Source organism: Trematomus bernacchii, unplaced genomic scaffold, assembly GCF_902827165.1.
Source record: "Trematomus bernacchii unplaced genomic scaffold, fTreBer1.1, whole genome shotgun sequence".
Taxonomy (NCBI): domain Eukaryota; kingdom Metazoa; phylum Chordata; class Actinopteri; order Perciformes; family Nototheniidae; genus Trematomus; species Trematomus bernacchii.
The window spans coordinates 3,513,280-3,532,384 of record NW_022987840.1 but is presented as its reverse complement, the minus strand read 5'-3'; the positions used below and the strand labels follow the sequence as shown (position 1 = coordinate 3,532,384).

The following is a 19,105-nucleotide window of genomic DNA, read 5'->3' as shown; positions in this document are numbered from 1 at the left end:
GTGTTGTGAAGCCGCAATTTTATTATCCTCGCATTAGCATTATTAGCATTAGCATTAGCCCAGCGCAGAAACGCAGAGAGACTAACTTATGGCAACACAAAAGAAAACATGGGAGCGGTGGAGATGAGGAGGTGTCGGCGTTCTGGCGATTTACTCGGTAGAAGCTGCTGGGAGTCCCAGCAGCTTCTACTGAAGCCAGTCCCTAACTCCGGGGACTTCCGGCCGGGGACTTTGGGCGGCAGTATACGCCGTGGAGTTGTTTGCGGCCTGCCAGTAAACCCAAAGCAGAAGAAGAAGAAGTGACGTCAGCTGCTTCATTTGCCTAATCCTCCCCCAGGGACTTATTCCGGTGTGAACGCAATCTGTACTTAGTTCATGAGAACTAAAGAGTTCTGATTAACTAAGTTCTCATGAACCTTTGTGGGAAAAGTACTGCGGTGTGAAAGCGCCTATTGGCCTGGGTGTGAGTGCAACCTGCTACTACATAGGAGATACTAAAGAAGAACTAGAGAATTAAGAAAATGACACTTTGGTTTTGGCAGAAGTCTGTAATATATTCAAAACACAGCACAGTACAGAAGTGATTGGTTTTAGCTGAGCCATTCATTTGTGCTTGGACGGATATCTGATTCTGAATCAGAAAAAAAAGCCTTGAGGTTAATCTCCTTAGGACTAAGTAGGCAACCCAACAAAAATACATTTTATTTTATTACATTTTGTAAGAAACGTACTGTTGGGCTTTGGTTATGATAACAATAACAATAGAAAAAACCATGTAAGCATTGGTTTGCTTACCAATGCTCCCACCCAAAAGGAAAACCCGAATATATCCCAAATGGGAGTAAAAGCAAAGATCGCACCAATGCCGATGTTGAGCAGCCCAACCATAATCTGCAGAGTCTGTGGAGAAGAAAACCTAGCATGAACCACAAACATCTGTACAGTACAACAGCAAATAACAGGTCACTGTGTGGTGCAGAACTGTTATGCAGTATAATGTTATATTGTATGTATTTATTGTAAGACAAACGACAAATAACTCACCCCCAGTACTGTCTGAGAGGTGTTCTGGAGCCTCCTCAGGTGCTGGGACACAGAGCAGCAAATTGGGCTGCAGCACAGGTTTTTGAGGATTTGGTACAGAGGAGGACAAACACTTTGGGGGTCAGAGGTCAAAGTGATTACAGTGCTGCTCTCAGTCTTGGAGATTGTGAGAGCCATCCTGCCTGCTCCTGTAGACTGAAAGAAACAAGAGAGACCTTTTAATTTGCTGTATTACGTTTTTTTCTCAGCCACAGTTTTGTGAAATTGCCATTTTGGCTGTAAACCCAGGAGTGGTTTCTGATACTATCTATCAGGTTTCTAAAAACCCTTGCTTTTGTAAATGGGGCTGCTAAACTGTACTATGAACAGAGCAGCTACCACTATAGGGCGTAAATAATGAACTTTTATAGTAATATATATATATATAATACAGAAAATAAAGGGAAAACAGGTTTATTGTTTTCCTTTTGAGACATTTTGTGAATCGAATTCCTTCAAAGATGTAACAATGAGTTTGAGGAAGTGATTGAGTTTGAGGAAGTGATAAGTGATGATAATAAGCCTATGTAATCTTAGAGACTTACTTAGAGAGAACTTATCATAAAGTTGAAGTGTCATTATTATGAGAATGCTTTTCATTATATTGAGAAACTATGTCATTATGTTGAGAACCTGCGTTAGCTATTTTGAGATATTATTTCATTATTTCTAGATCCTTTTATTTTAGTAGGCTATTATGTATTTATTAAACAATTTAGTATTTAAATACATTAATCTCAAAAGCAGAAGAGATGGTTTATGCTAGATTTATCTGTATACTAATTTCTTTAGTCCTATAGATAATACAGAAAGATATAGGCTACTAAGCCTTTATTTTCAGAAACGTAGTCATTATGTTTTAAACACTAGGCTACGTCTTTATTTTTGTATATAAAGTGTGTCCTTTTAAAACCTTACAGAGAATGTTTTCCTTTACAAGTCTTACTTTTTTTCTTACCATTTTCCCGTTAGCCTTAAAAGGCCTTATGCGGAAATGGGCTTCGATAAAAGAACGGAGCGAAGCCTGCTACTTTATTTGTTTTTAAAACATAAATTAGTTTAATGTGATTTATTGTAGGTATGCTTCGAGACACGGTTTGCCACACTGAGGCGTTCAGTCCCTAAATGAAGACAAAAGTAATAAAGTTGTATTCATTTTAATAAGAAATCTCCCTCACTCCATCAGATTGCGTCTTATTTGTTTTGTTCACTTCCGGATTGACATACGTATGTTTTCTCTGTTTTCTCTGATGAGATGTTGCCGAGAAATTCACATTTTCCGGAGAGATTTAACCGTGAAATATTAATCATTTACACACTTGATGTGCACCTATTGTTGTAAATGTAAGGGTTTACTTGTTTTGCAGTACAGGCAGCCATATACATAATAACGATTGGATATCATTTAAATAGGTTTAATATTACTAAATTAGTTTGATACTAAATCAAACATGACATAAGCCCTTACCTGCTTTTATGGTTACAAATCTAGCGAGTTCTTTCTACCTGAAGAAATGTGTCTGGTTGTTGCGCAGTTATTATTTGGGAACGGGGAAGAGCGAGAGAGAGTTCCCAGAAGTACCGCCCTTCCCAGGAAAAAAATGTAACCCTTTACTGATCATCAATCTGCACACAAAGATACTGGGCGTGATTTTCATTGATATGCTACTTCTATGACTTAAAACAATTTTGTATTTGTTAATTGACCTGCTAATATACTGTATATTACATATTGTTTATCTGACTATGTAATTATCTAAATGTAGGACAATATTTTGTATTAAGTAGTAGGTTATTATTTTGTGGCATAAACACAGTTTATATATGAAGGAATTGAAACAATCAAACAAACACCTAACTAAGCTTTTGCACGTGATACTTTTACCTATAAAGGTAGATTGATTTTGACATTTAAGTATTTGTACTTTTACCTATCCTTATTTCAACGCTGGACCCATAAGAAACAAATGAAGACACTATTGCAGTAGTTTGGTGAAATAACATCAATAAGCAACACAAGCTTCAGATCAATGAGAAAGCAATATAATTGTATTTATTTTTGTCATAATTATGGTCACAAGATGCAATCAGCTTGCTTTATGTATTTCCAGTTATTCGGTTACATAAGAATGTGTACAGTGAAGGGAAAGAATGAAAGTCATCAGTGAATCATCAGATATAAGCCCACTCGAGCTCATGTGGTGCATTGCATTATCACCAATAGTTTAAATTGATAACAGTTTGAATGAGGTCAATGCCGGGGAAGTCCATGGCAATAATACCAAAGCATGGTATGGGCTGATTTGGGTAAAACTGTCTCAGGTATTGATTGAGCCATGGGTTTACCTTTTCAGCGACTCACTTTGGAGTCAGAAACATTCCCCAGAAATTACCAAAGCCTGTGCCAGTACTGTCAGTCAAAATAGCATTATCACCCCCACAAGCTTCAGTGGCTTGGTTCAGCTGCTTAATTATTTTATTGTCTTTATTTTTAACATCACTAACCTCATTAGAAAAAACAACTTTAAATGACTTTAATTGCAGATGAATGTAATGTATTGTAGTGAAGTAGAAGTAAAGTGTAGATACAAATGATAGTATTAAGATATATTCCAAAACTTGACTTTAAAGTTACCATGGTTCAGTTCATATATTCTACATATATTCTACCGGTTGGATTTGATTATAACTCTGAGCAGACTGTCTTTAATCATATTATCTAAACTGGAGCAAGACATGTTTTTTGCTTTGATCGCCTGATTGGTAGATTAATGACACCATCAGCGTATGGATTGGTTCCTCATAAGCCTTGCTTTCACTATAAGAGGAACATTAAGTTCTAATTATGGCATTAAACAGTGGGAAATAAAGTGCAGTGTGACCTGTGTAATTTTAACATTTTCCTATTAGAGATAAAATAAGATATACTTTATTAATCCCAAATTGTAAAGAAATAGTAAAAAATAAAACAATTATGCAATATAAACATCTCCAAATAGCATATTAAAGAGTAAAAATATATAAGTTGACCGTGAAGAAAGAATATGTAAACTATCTGACAAATAAAACACTATTGAAGGGCTAAATTACAGCTCACACAATATAAAAGTGGGATATTATTTACATTTAGGGTGCAATAATGGCATATTAATTAAATATAAATAAAGAGTAGGTGGCACTAGCTCAAAAGGTTCCTTTTAAGAGTAATATCATTACCTTTTCAAATTATACTTCCTTAACCTCACACTTAAGTTATCTTTCCTATTTGTATTAAAATAACACAACACAGTATTGAACTCATTCAATATCTCAGAGGGGTTTAATATAAAGCACACAATAAAACGATAGTTACGTCTGTAACTATGGTTCTATGAGTCCCGGATGACCGCCAGAGGCGGTGCTTTTAGCACTGGATATGTCCATTGTGCGCATGCGCAGTACGAGTACCAATAACAACAAAGTCACCTGTGACCCACGTGACACCGGCTATATCAGCCAGTGTCATCAGAGGATCTGTTCCCAGAATCTTCTCGCGAGCACACAAGAATTCTGAGTGACAGGACACTCTGGCGGTCATCCGGGACTCATAGAACCGTAGTTACAGACGTAACTATCGTTCTATTTCGTCCCTACTGACCGCCAGAGGCGGTGCTTTTAGCACTGGATGACTTATACCAACCATGTCATGAAGAAACCAAATACTCACCTAGCTGGAAGCAGCGGAGCTTGGCAACAGGACCACGCCCAAAGGATGGGGAGTGGCGACATTGACCCGGTAGAACCTGGAGAATGTGCCAGAAGACGCCCAAGACGCCGCGGCGCAGATGGTCTCCAGGGGCACTCCTCTCAGGGCGGCCCAAGACGTTGAGACGCTCCTTGTAGAGTGGCATCTCACCCCTGATGGCAGGGGGCGGCCACTGGCCCCATAGGCATGTGCGATTGTATCAACAACCCAGTGGGACAGCCGCTGCTTGGAGAGAGCACAACCCTTCCTAATGCCGCCATGACAAACGAAGAGCTGCTCTGACTGCCGTACACAGGCCGTAGCATCGACATACGCTCTCAGGGCACGCACAGGGCACAGCAACTCGGGCGTGCCAGCTGGATGGGCCGATTGGAGTGGGCAAGTGGAAGCACCTTGGGCAGGAACGCCACATTCGGCCAAAGGGCAACACCCGAGCCATCGGAGTTCCACCTCAGGCATGTATCGCTCACGGAGAGGGCATGCAACTCCCCAACTCGCTTCCCTGAGGTTATGGCAAGCAGAAATGCTGCCTTCAAGGACAGCCACTTAAGCCCCACCTGGGCCAGGGGCTCGAAGGGAGGAGATGATAGGGCATCTAGCACTAGGGGCAGGTCCCAAGCCGGAGCCCTCGGGGTACTAGGGGGACGCTGCCGTAAGGCCCCTCTCAGGAAGAGGGACACCGACCTGTGGCGCCCCACCGTGGCGCCGTCGACCCCGACATGTTGGGCAGAGATAGCAGCCGTATATACCTTCAAAGTGGAGTGAGAACGTCCACTATCCAGAAGGGACTGCAGGAACTCCAGAATGGTGGCCACAGAGCAATGCCCCGGATTCTCAGCCTTACCCAAACACCAGTGGGAGAAGAGCTTCCATTTGCACTCGTACTGTGCTCGAGTGGATGGTGCTCTGGCATTCAGGATAGTTTCCCTGACCGATGCCGAAAAAGCGCTCAACAGTGGGTTGGGCCCCGCAGAGGCCAAGCCCAGAGCTGGAGGCGGTGAGGGTCGGGATGCCAGATCTGAGACACACCCCTGAGCTGTGACAGAAGGTCCTTCCTGTCGGGGAGGCGCCATGGTGGGCCGCAGCAGAGACTGCGTAGCAGCGGGAACCAAACTCTCCCCGGCCAGCGGGGGGCGACCAGAAGGAGCCTGTGCCCCTGAATAAGGACCCTCTGAAGCGTCTGTAATAACAGCGGCTGCGGCGGGAAGGCGTACAGGAGACTGTCTGGCCAGTCGTGTGCCAGAGCGTCCTGCCCCATTGGGCTGGTCACCTCTGCCCAGGAGAACCAGAGGGGGCAGTGCCTCGACTCCTCCGAGGCAAAGAGGTCCACCTCGGCCCTGCCGAAAAGGCTCCAGATTGTCTCCACCACTTCTGGGTGAAGCCTCCACTCCCCTGGTGGAGGTTTGTGCCGAGAGAGGAAATCTGCCACCTGATTTTGGTCCCCTGGTAGAAAGACTGCCCGCAGGCTGGCCAAGCGGGGAGACGCCCAAGACAAGAGGCTCTGTGAAACCCGGAGCAGCTGTGCGGACCTGGTGCCCCCCTAGTGGTTGATCTGGGAAACCGCGGACATGTTGTCCGAACGAACAAGCACATGCCTGTCCGTCAGTTGGGGTAAGAAGTGCCTGAGCGCAAGCAGCACAGCGCGAAGCTCTAGCACGTTGATGTGATATGCACCTTCCTGGGCGGACCACAGACCCTGAACAGTCCTGCCCTGCCACACCGCACCCCACCCTGAGAGACATGCATCTACAGTGACAGTCTCCCGGCGGGATGGGATGGCGCCCATGGGCGCTCCCATCAGAAGATAGGCCCTGTTTCTCCAGCGTGACAGAGAGTGAAGGCACTGGCGCGACACCCTGACCCTCCTGTGCCTGTGCCACTTGGCGTCCAAGTGAAGGCTGTTCAGCCATATCTGCATAGGGCGCAGCGACAGCAGACCTAAGGGCACAACGGCTGAGGCAGTCTGCCGAAGAGCCGGAGGAACTGAATGTAAGGCACATTCTTGCCCGGCCTGAAGATGGGGAGAAGGTGGGAAATGTCGTCCACACGACGAGGTGTTAGGCAGGCCCTCATGGCGACCGAATCTAGGACCAACCCCAGGTAAGTGACCCGTTGGGAGGGGACCAGGCAGCTCTTCCCGGTGTTTACTGTCAGGCCCAACCGGGCTACGTGACATAAGAGGTGCGCCGTATCCTGGGCCACTTGGGACCGGGACGGCGCACAAACCAGCCAGTCGTCTAGGTACGGCAGGACCTTCATGCCCTGTGCCTGCAGGGGTGCGAGAGCTGCCGCCACGACCCTGGTAAACACCCTTGGAGAGAGGGAGAGACCGAAGGGAAGTACCCGGAACTGATAATGCTGGTCCTGAAAGGCAAACCTCAGGAACTTCCGGTGGTGGGACGCAATCGGCACGTGGAAGTAGGCGTCCCTCAAGTCCACGGTTGTGAACCACTCCCCCTGTGTGACAACACGGAGGGTGTCTGCTGTGGTCAGCATGTGGAAGGGCAGCACCCTCAGGAATCTGTTGATTCCTCTGAGGTCCAGTACTGGACGAAATCCGCCGACTTTCTTGCTCACCAGAAAGTACGCTGAGTAGAACCCCCCGGACTGAAGCAGGGGGTCCACTGGCTCGATTGCGCCCTTGGCCAAGAGGACGGACAGCTCTTGGGCCAGAGCTAAGGCCTTCGCCGGGTCGCTGACAACTGTCATCTTGACCCGGCCGAAGGCTAGGGGCCGGCGTCGAAACTGCAATTCGTATCCCTGGGTTAGGGTGGAAACCACCCAAGGGTCGGTAGTACAGGCAGCCCAGTAGCTGAGCTGCTGCTGGGAAAAGCAGCCGACGACCGGCCCAGGGACTTCAGGGCCTAGCCCCCCGACCCCTTGGGGGGCGGCGGTAAGGCTGTGGGGCACGGGGCTGCCTAGAGGGCTGGCGACCAGGGGCACGAAAGTTATTAGGAGGCGGTTGAGTAGACCGCTGGGACCTCCGCAGACCACCACTGAAAGCCAGTGGCAGAGTGCGGCTGCTAGAGGGGCCCCTGGGCCTGCTGGGAGTAGGCACAGGCCTACGTAGACCCGAGAGCTGCTGCCTGGTCTGTCTAGCTTGGGCAGCACGCTCTAGTGCCGCCAGGGCAGCTGCTCCAAACAGCTCCCCTGGTTCGACCGGCACGCCGCGGAGGACACTCCTACATGTCTCCGTTAGTGGTGACTGAGCCAGCCAAACCTGGCGTCGAGTCTGCACCAGTAGGGACATAACTCGTCCCAATTCCCTAGTCATTAGGGCAAAGGCCTGCAGTGAAGCGTCACTGAGGCCCAGCAAAGAAGGCTCAGCCGGAGCCTGCTGCAGAGAGGCGGAGGCGGCCAGCATTAGATGGGAGAGAGAGTTCCCGATACGACCCATGCGTGCCGCTGCGTTGTAGGCCTTACAGAGCAGTTCGTCAGTGACCCTGCACTGAGGCAGAGGGCACCTGGCATCAGGCCTTAGGGCCTCATCAGGAGCCAGAATCAGGGAGGCGATGGCAGGCTCGATGGGTGGCATGCGACCCAGCCCCACCCTCGCCGGATCCTGCATGGCAGCCAGGGTCCGGGCATCAGAGCTGAAGCGGGAGAGGGCCTTGGTGTCTCTCCAGCATGCATGGAGCTCCCTCAGGTACTCCTCCGAAGGAGGAACAGTGAGGGGGACAGGGGTAGGGCTACGCCTGAAGAAGGCGCTAGCCTGAGCCGCGTCGGCCTGCGGAACAGGAAGCTGCAAGTGTGCCAGGGCCGCACGAATAATGGCCGCCATGGAGGCGTCCTCCACGCCCTGCAGAGAGCCCTGAGCAGAGGAGTGGGAAGCCTCCCCGGGAATGAGCGGGGCCTCGTCCTCCATCTCTTCGTTGAAGAGGTTAGCCGAGGCCGCTAGTGACATGGCATCCTCATGCAGAGGTGCGGCAACCGAAGGAGGGGCAGGCGGCAAGCCAGCAGCCCCTATACCGGCCCCTGGTTGAAGGGCTAAGAGGAGCGACTTCATCATGTCCATGTCAGCGGCTAACCGATCCACCTTAGAGGACAGCCTGTTGGGGGGCGAACCCGTAGCCATCGCTCCCTCGGGTCGCCGGGAACGGCCAAACTGACCTGGGGGAAGATGCGACAAGGAGAGGTGTCCGTTGGCTGCTGCCAGACGCTCCACCTCTGCGACTCTGGCCGCTCTAAGCGCCCAAGGCATGCAGCTACAGTTCATGCAGGCGTCCTGCGTGAGACCCTCCCTCAAATGCTCGAGACCAAGGCAAGAGGGGCAGCAGTCGTGGCCATCCTCGGGCTCGAGAGAAGCCATACAGGCGCTACATGGATGAGCCATCATGTAGGTAGCCGGATGCAGCGTAACCGGGAGCGGGGTGCAAGAACACAGCCTTCACCAGTTACCTGCTGAACGGAAGGAGTAGAGCCCTGCTCCTACTCGCCGAACACGAGAGGGGTGTAATGTCCTACACCCGCGTTACTTAGCAGAGGGAGCGGGGAGCGAGAGCACTGCCTTCACCTAGCTAAGTAAATGAAAGTGCAAAGCTACTAGCAGAGGGAGCGGGGAGCGAGAGCACTGCCTTCACCTAGCTGAGTAAACGAAGCACGGAGCTACCAGCAGAGGGAGCGGGGAGCGAGAGCACTGCCTTCACCTAGCTGAGTAAACGAAAGCGCAAAGCTACTAGCAGAGGGAGCGGGGAGCGAGAGCACTGCCTTCACCTAGCTAAGTAAACGAAGCACAGAGCTACCAAATAAGGAAGCTTAACAGGGCAGCTAGCCAGCCGGCTGCTGCTCACAGTCAAGGAACACTCTTACCAGGAGCGGGGGTGAAAACACTGCCTTCACTGGTTGAGTAAAATAGCGAAACAAGCTAAGGAAACTGCTTCTAAAGAAAAAACAGCACGGGTAATCCGGTGCTTACCTCAAGCGTCAGCCAAAGTGGCTGACCAGGCAGGACACAGTTAGGCTGAGCCGCGCTACTGCTAACTAGCTAAACAAGAGGACACAACAAAAGCTGGAACTCAGGATGCTAATGATAGCTTGGCGCAACGCCGCGCTATCAGAAAAGTACAGAGAGCGCAACAAGGGCAACTCCTGGGAGAGGGGGCGGAAACGCTACCGTCACCAGAAAGTTCAAGCCAGGTAGCAACCAAGACAGAAATCAGGACAACCTAGCTGGGAGAGGGAGTGGAAACACTGCCGTCACCGACCAAGCCGACACCAACCTGTCCATTGAAGTTTTCTGCGCAGCCGGCCACAGCTCCTGGAGGACGGGTAATCCCGCGGCTCCGACTGGATCAGTCGCGAAGCTACACGCAGCCAGCTGGATGCAGAGAAATCCTTAAATCAAAACATTCCAACTGAACACTGTAGGCTACAATAGTGTAGCCACGGTACTCTCGCGCAGCGAGAAGATGAAAGGAACAGATCCTCTGATGACACTGGCTGATATAGCCGGTGTCACGTGGGTCACAGGTGACTTTGTTGTTATTGGTACTCGTACTGCGCATGCGCACGATGGACATATCCAGTGCTAAAAGCACCGCCTCTGGCGGTCAGTAGGGACGAAATAGAACTACAAACAGAACAAGTGTTTTTATTGTGACAGTCAACAGTTTCGATTACATTACTTTTTTTAAATGACTAAATAGTGCAATAGAGCAAAGAAAAACCCTTTCAGTATTTCACACACGTACAAACCTCCCTTTTACCTCCAAACAAGCTAAACGTAAGGTACCTTATTCAATAGCAATTGTAATCAACAGCTTTAAAACATGTACACGGAAGAAAGAGACACCAATATAAAGCGTATTATCTGAAATACAAAAATATAAGCGCAAACGTTTTTTAAACAAAACGTGTAGGAAACGACCCAGAAGATTGGCAGCGAAAAGACCAGCTGAGTTTGAGTAAATCATTAGAGCACTTTCAGTCCACTGTTTGAATATAAAACCTGTGACTGACAGCAGAAAGCAGGATTTGTTTAGCTAGACCTTGGGGTTACCAGGGAAATAATATCATTAAGACATACTCAAATCTCTAACCTTAAGGCCACATTTAAACAACTTATAAAGAAAAGGAGTCTTTGTATTGAATATAAATGTTTACAGTTCTGACAGTAAGATGTTATTTTGGAGACCATACCATCTTTTCGTCCTTCCCCCTTCTCCTCAGAGCCTTGATCCCCAGGACGGCGGAGCTGATGGTGAGGCAGAGCTCCAGGGTTGAGAGGACAATCATCAGACCGTGCATGCTCCTCAGCAGCATCTGGTGGGACACAAGAAGCAGTGCTTTCTTTAAAGATTAAAATCACATCTGCTTGTTATATTCAAGTATAATTACATTTGTAGACTGTGTTCTAACTTGCATAATTTCCTTCAAATGTGGCTTTTTGTGGGACTTCTTATTGATTTTAATGATATTGAAAATCCCCTATTGATCTAGCACAGATATAAAACATTAACTCTCCGTCCATTAACATACAGACGATGCATTACCACCAGTCATCAGGACGTCTGGTTATTTACTCAGGGCACAAAATACCAGAAAACCACAATAATATCCATATAACTCAAATAACGGTGATCACAATTTTCAGAAGAAGAATTTTAATTTCAGAAGCTAAAACCAGCTCATGTTGGACATTATCATTTGATATATTACTAAAAAAATATATTGATTAATTATCAAACTTATGTGTGAGTTCTTTTTTGTCAAAGGACTAATTAATTAATCAAATAATTGTCATCGCTGATTTTTCTTAATTAGTTTATTATTAGTGAAGCCTGTTGTAAACAGTTGTAAATGGTGATCATTCATGGTAACTTTTAAGACAACATCCGGATAAGGACATTTTCCACACTCACCAACATCATGTCCTTGACTCTCAAGCATTTCTGCTCCATTCTCTTTTCCCCAGAAGAAGAGGGTGAGTGATGATAGTAATATCGATTGTTATTATCCTTACACAACCAATACACCCACATGTGTGTCATTCTGAGGCTGTAGAGTGTGATGGCTGTAATGGCAAAACCAACTCCTGCAAGATTCAGAATCACATTGACGATGACCTTGAATGAAAGACACAAAAACACAGCATGACAAAAATGCTCATCAAGTTCAAAAGCCTCCAACTTTCTCCCACTTAACAGCTTGGTGGCACTGCTCCTACATTATACCCTCCCCAAGACAATGTAGGTGTAAATGCTCAAAATGGTGCGTGTGCCATGTACAAAAGCTGACATACTCACCAGACATGGACTGGGGTACTTCTCAGACAAAATGGAAACGATGCCAAACAACATGAACTAGAGACAGAAACAATAATGTTTTAACTACATTCTTCCACGCAAACACTTACATTCAGCCAAGTAATTTCCAGTGTCTTTAATTGGTTCAACTGAACAGCATTTGTAGCACCAAGAGGGAGGTCATACCCAATCTGGCGTTTACATTGGCCAGGGTGTGAGTGCAGCCTGCTACTACATAGGAGATAAATGATCTGCTTTCTATCATTTGAGAACTAAAGAAGAACTAGAGAATTAAGAAAAACAAACTTTGGTTTTGGCAGAAGTCTGTAATATATTCAAAACACAGCACAGTACAGAAGTGATTGGTTTTAGCTGATCCATTAATTTGTGCTTGGACGGATATCTGATTCTGAATCTGAAAAAAAAGCCTTTAGGTTAATCTCCTTAGGACTTACCCCTAGATTCCACCGGGTCCGCGTTACGGGCGCGTTACGGGCGCGTTACGGCTGCGCCGCGGTGCTCACGGCGATCGCGGCCACTCTAGTCAATGGGTGCTATTCCACCACACGCGGCGCGTTACGGCTCAGAAGCGTCCCAGAAGCGGCTCGGCGCAGGGCTCCTCTAAAATTAGGATCGAATCCTATTTTTGTCGCGGCGCAGCCGTAACGTAAGGTCGGGCAGGCAGGAAGTGGAACGTTCAGAGCATATATAGCATATATATATATAGATATATACACACACACACAAACTAATTGTGCAGACCCTATCCCTCCGTAGTCTTTCAAGTAGGAGGAGAAATGCCAGCGTTCTCCTCCGGTTTAGAGGCACTGTGTAAATTATATATATAGAATAATTATGATGATGAATGCATTTTTTTACCACTAAAATACAGCAACACATCTTTGATTCATGTCGTTTATAACTGGAATATTATAGTTATTATTAACTTTGTCTGTACAAAGTAGCCTGTCCAGGAAATATGCCCAAATCAACAAAAACTGCGAGCCGGCAGGCAAGACGCTCCGCTTCTGAAATGCTTCTGAAACGCGCCTGGTAGGGTATGACGCCGGAGGAGGCCGGACCAAAACCGCAACGCGGCGCAGACGGACCCGGTGGAATCTAGGGGTAAGTAGACAACCCAAGAAACGTACTGTTGGGCTTTGGTTATGATACAAATAACAATAGAAAAAACCATGTAAGCATTGGTTTGCTTACCAATGCTCCCAACCAAAAGTAAAACTCGGACATATCCCAAATAGGAGGAAAAGCAAAGATCGCACCAATGCCGATGTTGAGCAGCCCAACCATAATCTGCAGAGTCTGTGGAGAAGAAAACCTAGCATGAACCACAAACATCTGTACAGTACAACACCAAATAACAGGTCACTGTGTGGTGCAGAACTGTTATACAGTATAATGTTATATTGTATGTATTTATTGCAAGACAAAAGACAAATAACTCACCCCCAGTACTGTCTGAGAGGTGTTCTGGAGCCTTCTCAGGTGCTGGGACACAGAGCAGCAAATTGGGCTGCAGCACAGGTTTTTGAGGATTTGGTACAGAGGAGGACAAACACTTTGGGGGTCAGAGGTCAAAGTGATTACAGTGCTGCCCTCAGTCTTGGAGATTGTGAGAGCCATCCTGCCTGCTCCTGTAGACTGAAAGAAACAAGAGAGACCTTTTAATTTGCTGTATTACGTTTTTTTCTCAGCCACAGTTTTGTGAAATTGCCATTTTGGCTGTAAACCCAGGAGTGGTTTCTGATACTATCTATCAGGTTTCTAAAAACCCTTGCTTTTGTAAATGGGGCTGCTAAACTGTACTATGAACAGAGCAGCTACCACTATAGGGCGTAAATAATGAACTTTTATAGTAATATATATATAATACAGAAAATAAAGGGAAAACAGGTTTATTGTTTTCCTTTTGAGACATTTTGTGAATCGAATTCCTTCAAAGATGTAACAATGAGTTTGAGGAAGTGATTGAGTTTGAGGTAGTGATAAGTGATAATATATGGGCTCAGAACAGTCTCATAATACACACATGCACACAGAAGGATTCACACTTGTATTTCATGATCCGCAAAAGGATTCACACTTGTATTTCCGGATCCACACTTGTGTTTGTCAATGCACACACAAATGTGTTCCGTTTCATATACATGTAAATAAAATCCAAATACAGAAAAAAGTTTTACATATGTATTTTTGATCCACACATATTTGTTTTCCGTTTAAAACCGCTTTCTGTGCATGGATCGCTGTGCATTCGTGTGTGGGTTTTTTGAGACTCCCCTGACGGTCACCCGATTCGTACTTGTAATTTTTTCTATCTATAGCCAATCAGATGTCTCCTCAATTCTAAGCCAATCACATGAGCGCGCCCCCACGAGGGTAGATTTCTTGCGTTCATGACGTAGCGCTTCATGTATGCATTTTGCGCTGTCCGGAGCTGACAGGTCCATGGAGCCTGCCTGCAGGCGCTAATCTCAGGACACCTCCACTCTCAATACATCTTTCCGAACATGAAATGCACGCAAATACAAGCCTTTAAATTATTAAGGTACAGTGCCACTTTCCGAACCATTAATGAATGCTTGTGTACACAAAAATGGCAGGCAAAACCGTTTTAAATGTGTGTTTCCTGTATGGCGAATACAGCTGCTTTATTTATGTCTGTATGAAGTTGTTGTGAGTGTGGAGGGAGCAGCTACAGGTTAGCTTAGCCTAATCGATCAGTGCACTACGAAGCCAGTGCTAGACAGTGAACTGTCAACGGGGGGAGCCCCGCCGGTCATTATCGGCCGATATTCACTCTTAATAGTTTGATCGGTGCTCTCTATAAAGGCCGAACAGGAGAGCTGGATCTGATCGATATGGACATAAACGCGAGTGAAGTTTTAGCGAGCTGCATGAGAAACTGACGGGCTGTCAGGAGAGAGGGAGGGAGAGAGGAAAAGAGGGGATCCGTTACTCCCGTGTTATTAGCCATATCCGGTCATAGTCCGGTAATTACCTGCTAACGGAAACTCTGCTACACAATTCTTCTTATTATTATTATTATTATTATTGAAACATGACCTGTAAGTTTCAAATTTGTCCGGTAAAATAAATTCTGTCCACCCTGCTCCGGACAGCGCAAAATGCGTATATGAAGTGTCATGAACGCAAGAAATCTACCCTCGTGGGGGCGCGCTCATGTGATTGGCTTAGAATTGAGGAGACATCTGATTGGCTATAGATAGATAAAATTACAAGTACGAATCGGGTCACCGTCAGGGGAGTCTCAAAAAACCCACACACGAATGCACAGCGATCCATGCACAGAAAGCGGTTTGTGTTTGTAGGTGCAGGGGATTTAAACGGAAAACAAATATGTGAGGATCAAAAATACATATGTAAAACTTTTTTCTGTATTTGGATTTTATTTACATGTATATGAAACGGAACACATTTGTGTGTGCATTGACAAACACAAGTGTGGATCCGGAAATACAAGTGTGAATCCTTTTGCGGATCATGAAATACAAGTGTGAATCCTTGTGTGTGCATGTGTGTATTATGAGACTGTTCTGAGCCCATAATAATAAGCCTATGTTTTTACTTAGAGAGAACTTATCATAAGGTTGAAGTGTCATTATTATGAGAATGCTTTTCATTATATTGAGAAACGATGTCATTATGTTGAGAACCTGCGTTAGCTATTTTGAGATATTATTTCATTATTTCTAGATCCTTTTATTTTAGTAGGCTATTATGTCTTTATTAAACAATTTATCATTTAAATACATTAATCTCAAAAGCAGAAGAGATGGTTTATGCTAGATTTATCTATATACTAATTTCTTTAGTCCTATAGATAATACAGAAAGATATACTAAGCCTTTATTTTCAGAAACGTAGTCATTATGTTTTAAACACTAGGCTACGTCTTTATTTTTGTGTATGAAGTGTGTCCTTTTAAAACCTTACAGAGAATGTTTGTTTTCCTTTACAAGTCTTACTTTTTTTCTTACCATTTTCAATCCGTGTATCTACCGTCCAATTGTTTTTCTTTATTAAACAAGTAAACGGAAGAGCGTCTGAGAGACGTTTTTGCTTTTTGCTTTTTACCTTACTAAGGCCCCGGCTCCAAGGGAACGCATACGGCAAAACGCATCGGAGTAACGCAAATGCAACCGCAAAAAACCTTCCGCCCACACGCAATATACACCGGATTGTGTCAAGCTCCACGAGACGGCTCCGTTTACATCCAACCGCTGGAAAAGCTGCAGTACATATGCCGAACCTGTACGTGGCGCTGTAACTTCCTCCACAAAAGCAGCAACTTCCTCCACAAAAGCAGCGAAGAAGAATGGTTGTCATGGCTGCACTTCTGTTTATTCTCTGCGGTGGGGGCGGAGGGAACCGCGCAGAGTTTTTCGCCGGTCAATGTGTGTTAAAGTTTAAATCTTCATGCTTCCTCATGCAGCAGCTGATCCAGTAAGTAAACCCGACAGTAAAAATAAACATATTTATAACTAGTTTAGGTAGTTTGAGAGGTAATTAAAATAGCTAAGGGTGTGATCTGACTTGAAGTGTGTGTTTTGCTCCCGCTGCTTCACAGCCAGAGGAGCTGCGTGTCTCCGTCCTGTCAGATTAGACTTCACTCGCGTTTATGTTCATATCGAGATAAAGATAAATAATCTGAATTCAGTGTGCAGTGTACTTTTGCGGGGGTGAGCAGCAGAGGTGGGGAGAGGCGGGGAGAGGCGGGGCTATGAAACGCATGACCGTATAGGCGACCCCACGGCCCCGTTGGACCCCCCAGAGCGCTCCGTTCCCAGATCTATCCACCTTTGGACCCGTTGTCGTTTGCAGGGTCTGTTTCTACGTTTCTGTTACGGCGTCGTCGAGCTTAAAGGGGTATACGCATGAGAAATATGCGGATTCAACCCGTTTTCGTCCTCGTGGAGCCTACGCCTAAATGGTCAAATGGTCCTTGGAGCGAGGGGCGGGGCGAAACTCACGGAAGTGATTTCAAAACAAAAGCACTCGTTTGCTAAAATCACACTTTGAATCACTACAGTATCCTGCTGAAGGAACGGTGATTATTATAAACAAGGGGAATTTAGCGATCACAACGAAAACGGCCAAGACACAATCCGTGTATCTACCGTCCAATTGTTTTTCTTTATTAAACAAGTAAACGGAAGAGCGTCTGAGAGACGTTTTTGTTTTTTCCTTTTTACCTTACTAAATGGTCTAATGGTCATTGGAGCGAGGGGCGGGGCGAAACTCACGGAAGTGATTTCAAAACAAAAGCACTCGTGTGCTTGGAACAGTGATAATATTATAAATCAAGCCACTTCTGTTAAGTTTGATGAGGGAAAAAATGATTTTTGCCATTAGTTCTTTGTGAGTTTGACACTGTTGGACTCAGTACTAGTGAAACTACTCCCACAAGTACTATGAAGTACTTTTACTATGTACTTTTCCAGTAATCCTCTGTCAATGTCCCCTCCTGAGTACAAGAATGCATGTTTTTCTGCTATTTTTAATAAGCATTAAAAAGCCTTTCTTCCTGAGACTGATATTATTGGACACTCCACCATGTCAATACGTTTCTCTTTTTGTAGTATATTGGTCTTTTGTAGAGGTTTTTCATTAGGGGCGTTGACACCAAGTACTTTTCCCACAGTAGTTCATGAGAACTTTAGTTCATGAGAGTTCTTTTAGTTCTGATGAACTAAAGCATATCGCGTTCACACCAAAATGAGTTCCTGGGGGTGGATTAGGCAAATGAGCCGCTGACGTCACTTATTCTTCTTCTGCTTTGGGTTTACTGGCAGGCCGCAAACAACTTCACGGCGAGTACAGTAGGTGGCGGTATGCACCTTAAAGTTGCAATTCGCCAAAAAACCGAGAGAAGAAGAAGAAAAACTTCCGCTTCCGCTGTATGCTTCTGTTTACCTTCCGACCTCAGACACAGTATAGAGTGGCGAAGTCACGCCCACTTACTTCCGGGTAATGGGACCTTATTTCGGAAAAATTATGCATTGAAGTCAATGGGGAGAGAAAACTTATCTTTCGATCCCGTTTGAATTGTGCCATGAATTACACATATGATGTTTGTCAATCTTAAAAAATAATTTCCATGTCAAAAAAGTCACAGTTTGTCGTAAAACTGTTGAAATATAAGACTATGAAAAATACGTAACTAGAAAGACTACAAATCCCAGAGTCGCGTAAGTGATGTCACAATTGTTTTCCTCCACCATTCAGATACCTAAGATCAGCGCAATATAGATATAATCTATCTATATGGCGCTGGCTAAGATAAGATAACTTTAACAAGATGCCTGTGTGCTTAGTACCAGGTTGTTATTATACCAGCAATGGGTCTTGCTCGTTCTTTTGCTTCCCGTCTGATGAAAGGACCAGGAGTGGCTTGATCAAGTTAGCTACCTAGCTAGTAGCTAGCACGTTAGTTAGCATTACAGCCTTGTCATTTGTATTAGACTTAACATGAAGTAACATTAAGTAACCCAAAATGTTAAACAGTAAGAGTAGTAGTCATATTTCGTGAACCCTTTGAATAGTACTGTCACCTGTGTGATCATTCTATAATACACCATTTAAGCCCGGGGGAGAAATGCTAACGCTAACGTTAGCATCGGCGATCTTCTCTACTTCATGCTATCTGCACAAATGGTTGACATTAAACATTAAAACGACCAGGCAGTTCAGAGAGAATCAAAGGAAGGCAGGCAGGCAGCTTTGCATGACATTCTTCAGGACGTGTTTCATTGTGGTGATAGTGAGGATAGTCAATCGTTTTGTTGACAAGACAGTAGTGACGGCCATCTTGGTGACGTGTGTTGTTGACCAGAGATGTAGTTCATTGAGCGTTTCACACAAACAAATGTGTTACTTCACAGTTTTACGACACATTTTTTTTTTTTTTTACTTGCAAAATTATCTTTTAAATTGACAAACATCATATGTGTAATTCGTGGCACAATTCAAACGGGATCGAAAGATAATCTTT

The 19,105-nt window shown here is 45.4% G+C and overlaps 1 protein-coding gene across 1 annotated transcript in view; it reads right to left on the bottom strand.

Annotated features, from left to right (window-relative positions):
• LOC117500498 overlaps positions 1-19,105 on the bottom strand; it is a 29,568-nt gene that overhangs the window by 2,161 nt on the left and 8,302 nt on the right. The window contains exons 2-8 of the mRNA XM_034153362.1: positions 13,537-13,731; positions 13,288-13,392; positions 12,073-12,129; positions 11,689-11,892; positions 10,967-11,089; positions 1,045-1,239; positions 796-900 (exon numbers count right to left, since the gene is read on the bottom strand). Of these exons, the coding sequence (XP_034009253.1) occupies positions 796-900; positions 1,045-1,239; positions 10,967-11,089; positions 11,689-11,892; positions 12,073-12,129; positions 13,288-13,392; positions 13,537-13,713 (966 nt within the window). The 5' untranslated portion in view covers positions 13,714-13,731. The remainder of the gene's footprint in view (positions 1-795; positions 901-1,044; positions 1,240-10,966; positions 11,090-11,688; positions 11,893-12,072; positions 12,130-13,287; positions 13,393-13,536; positions 13,732-19,105) is intronic.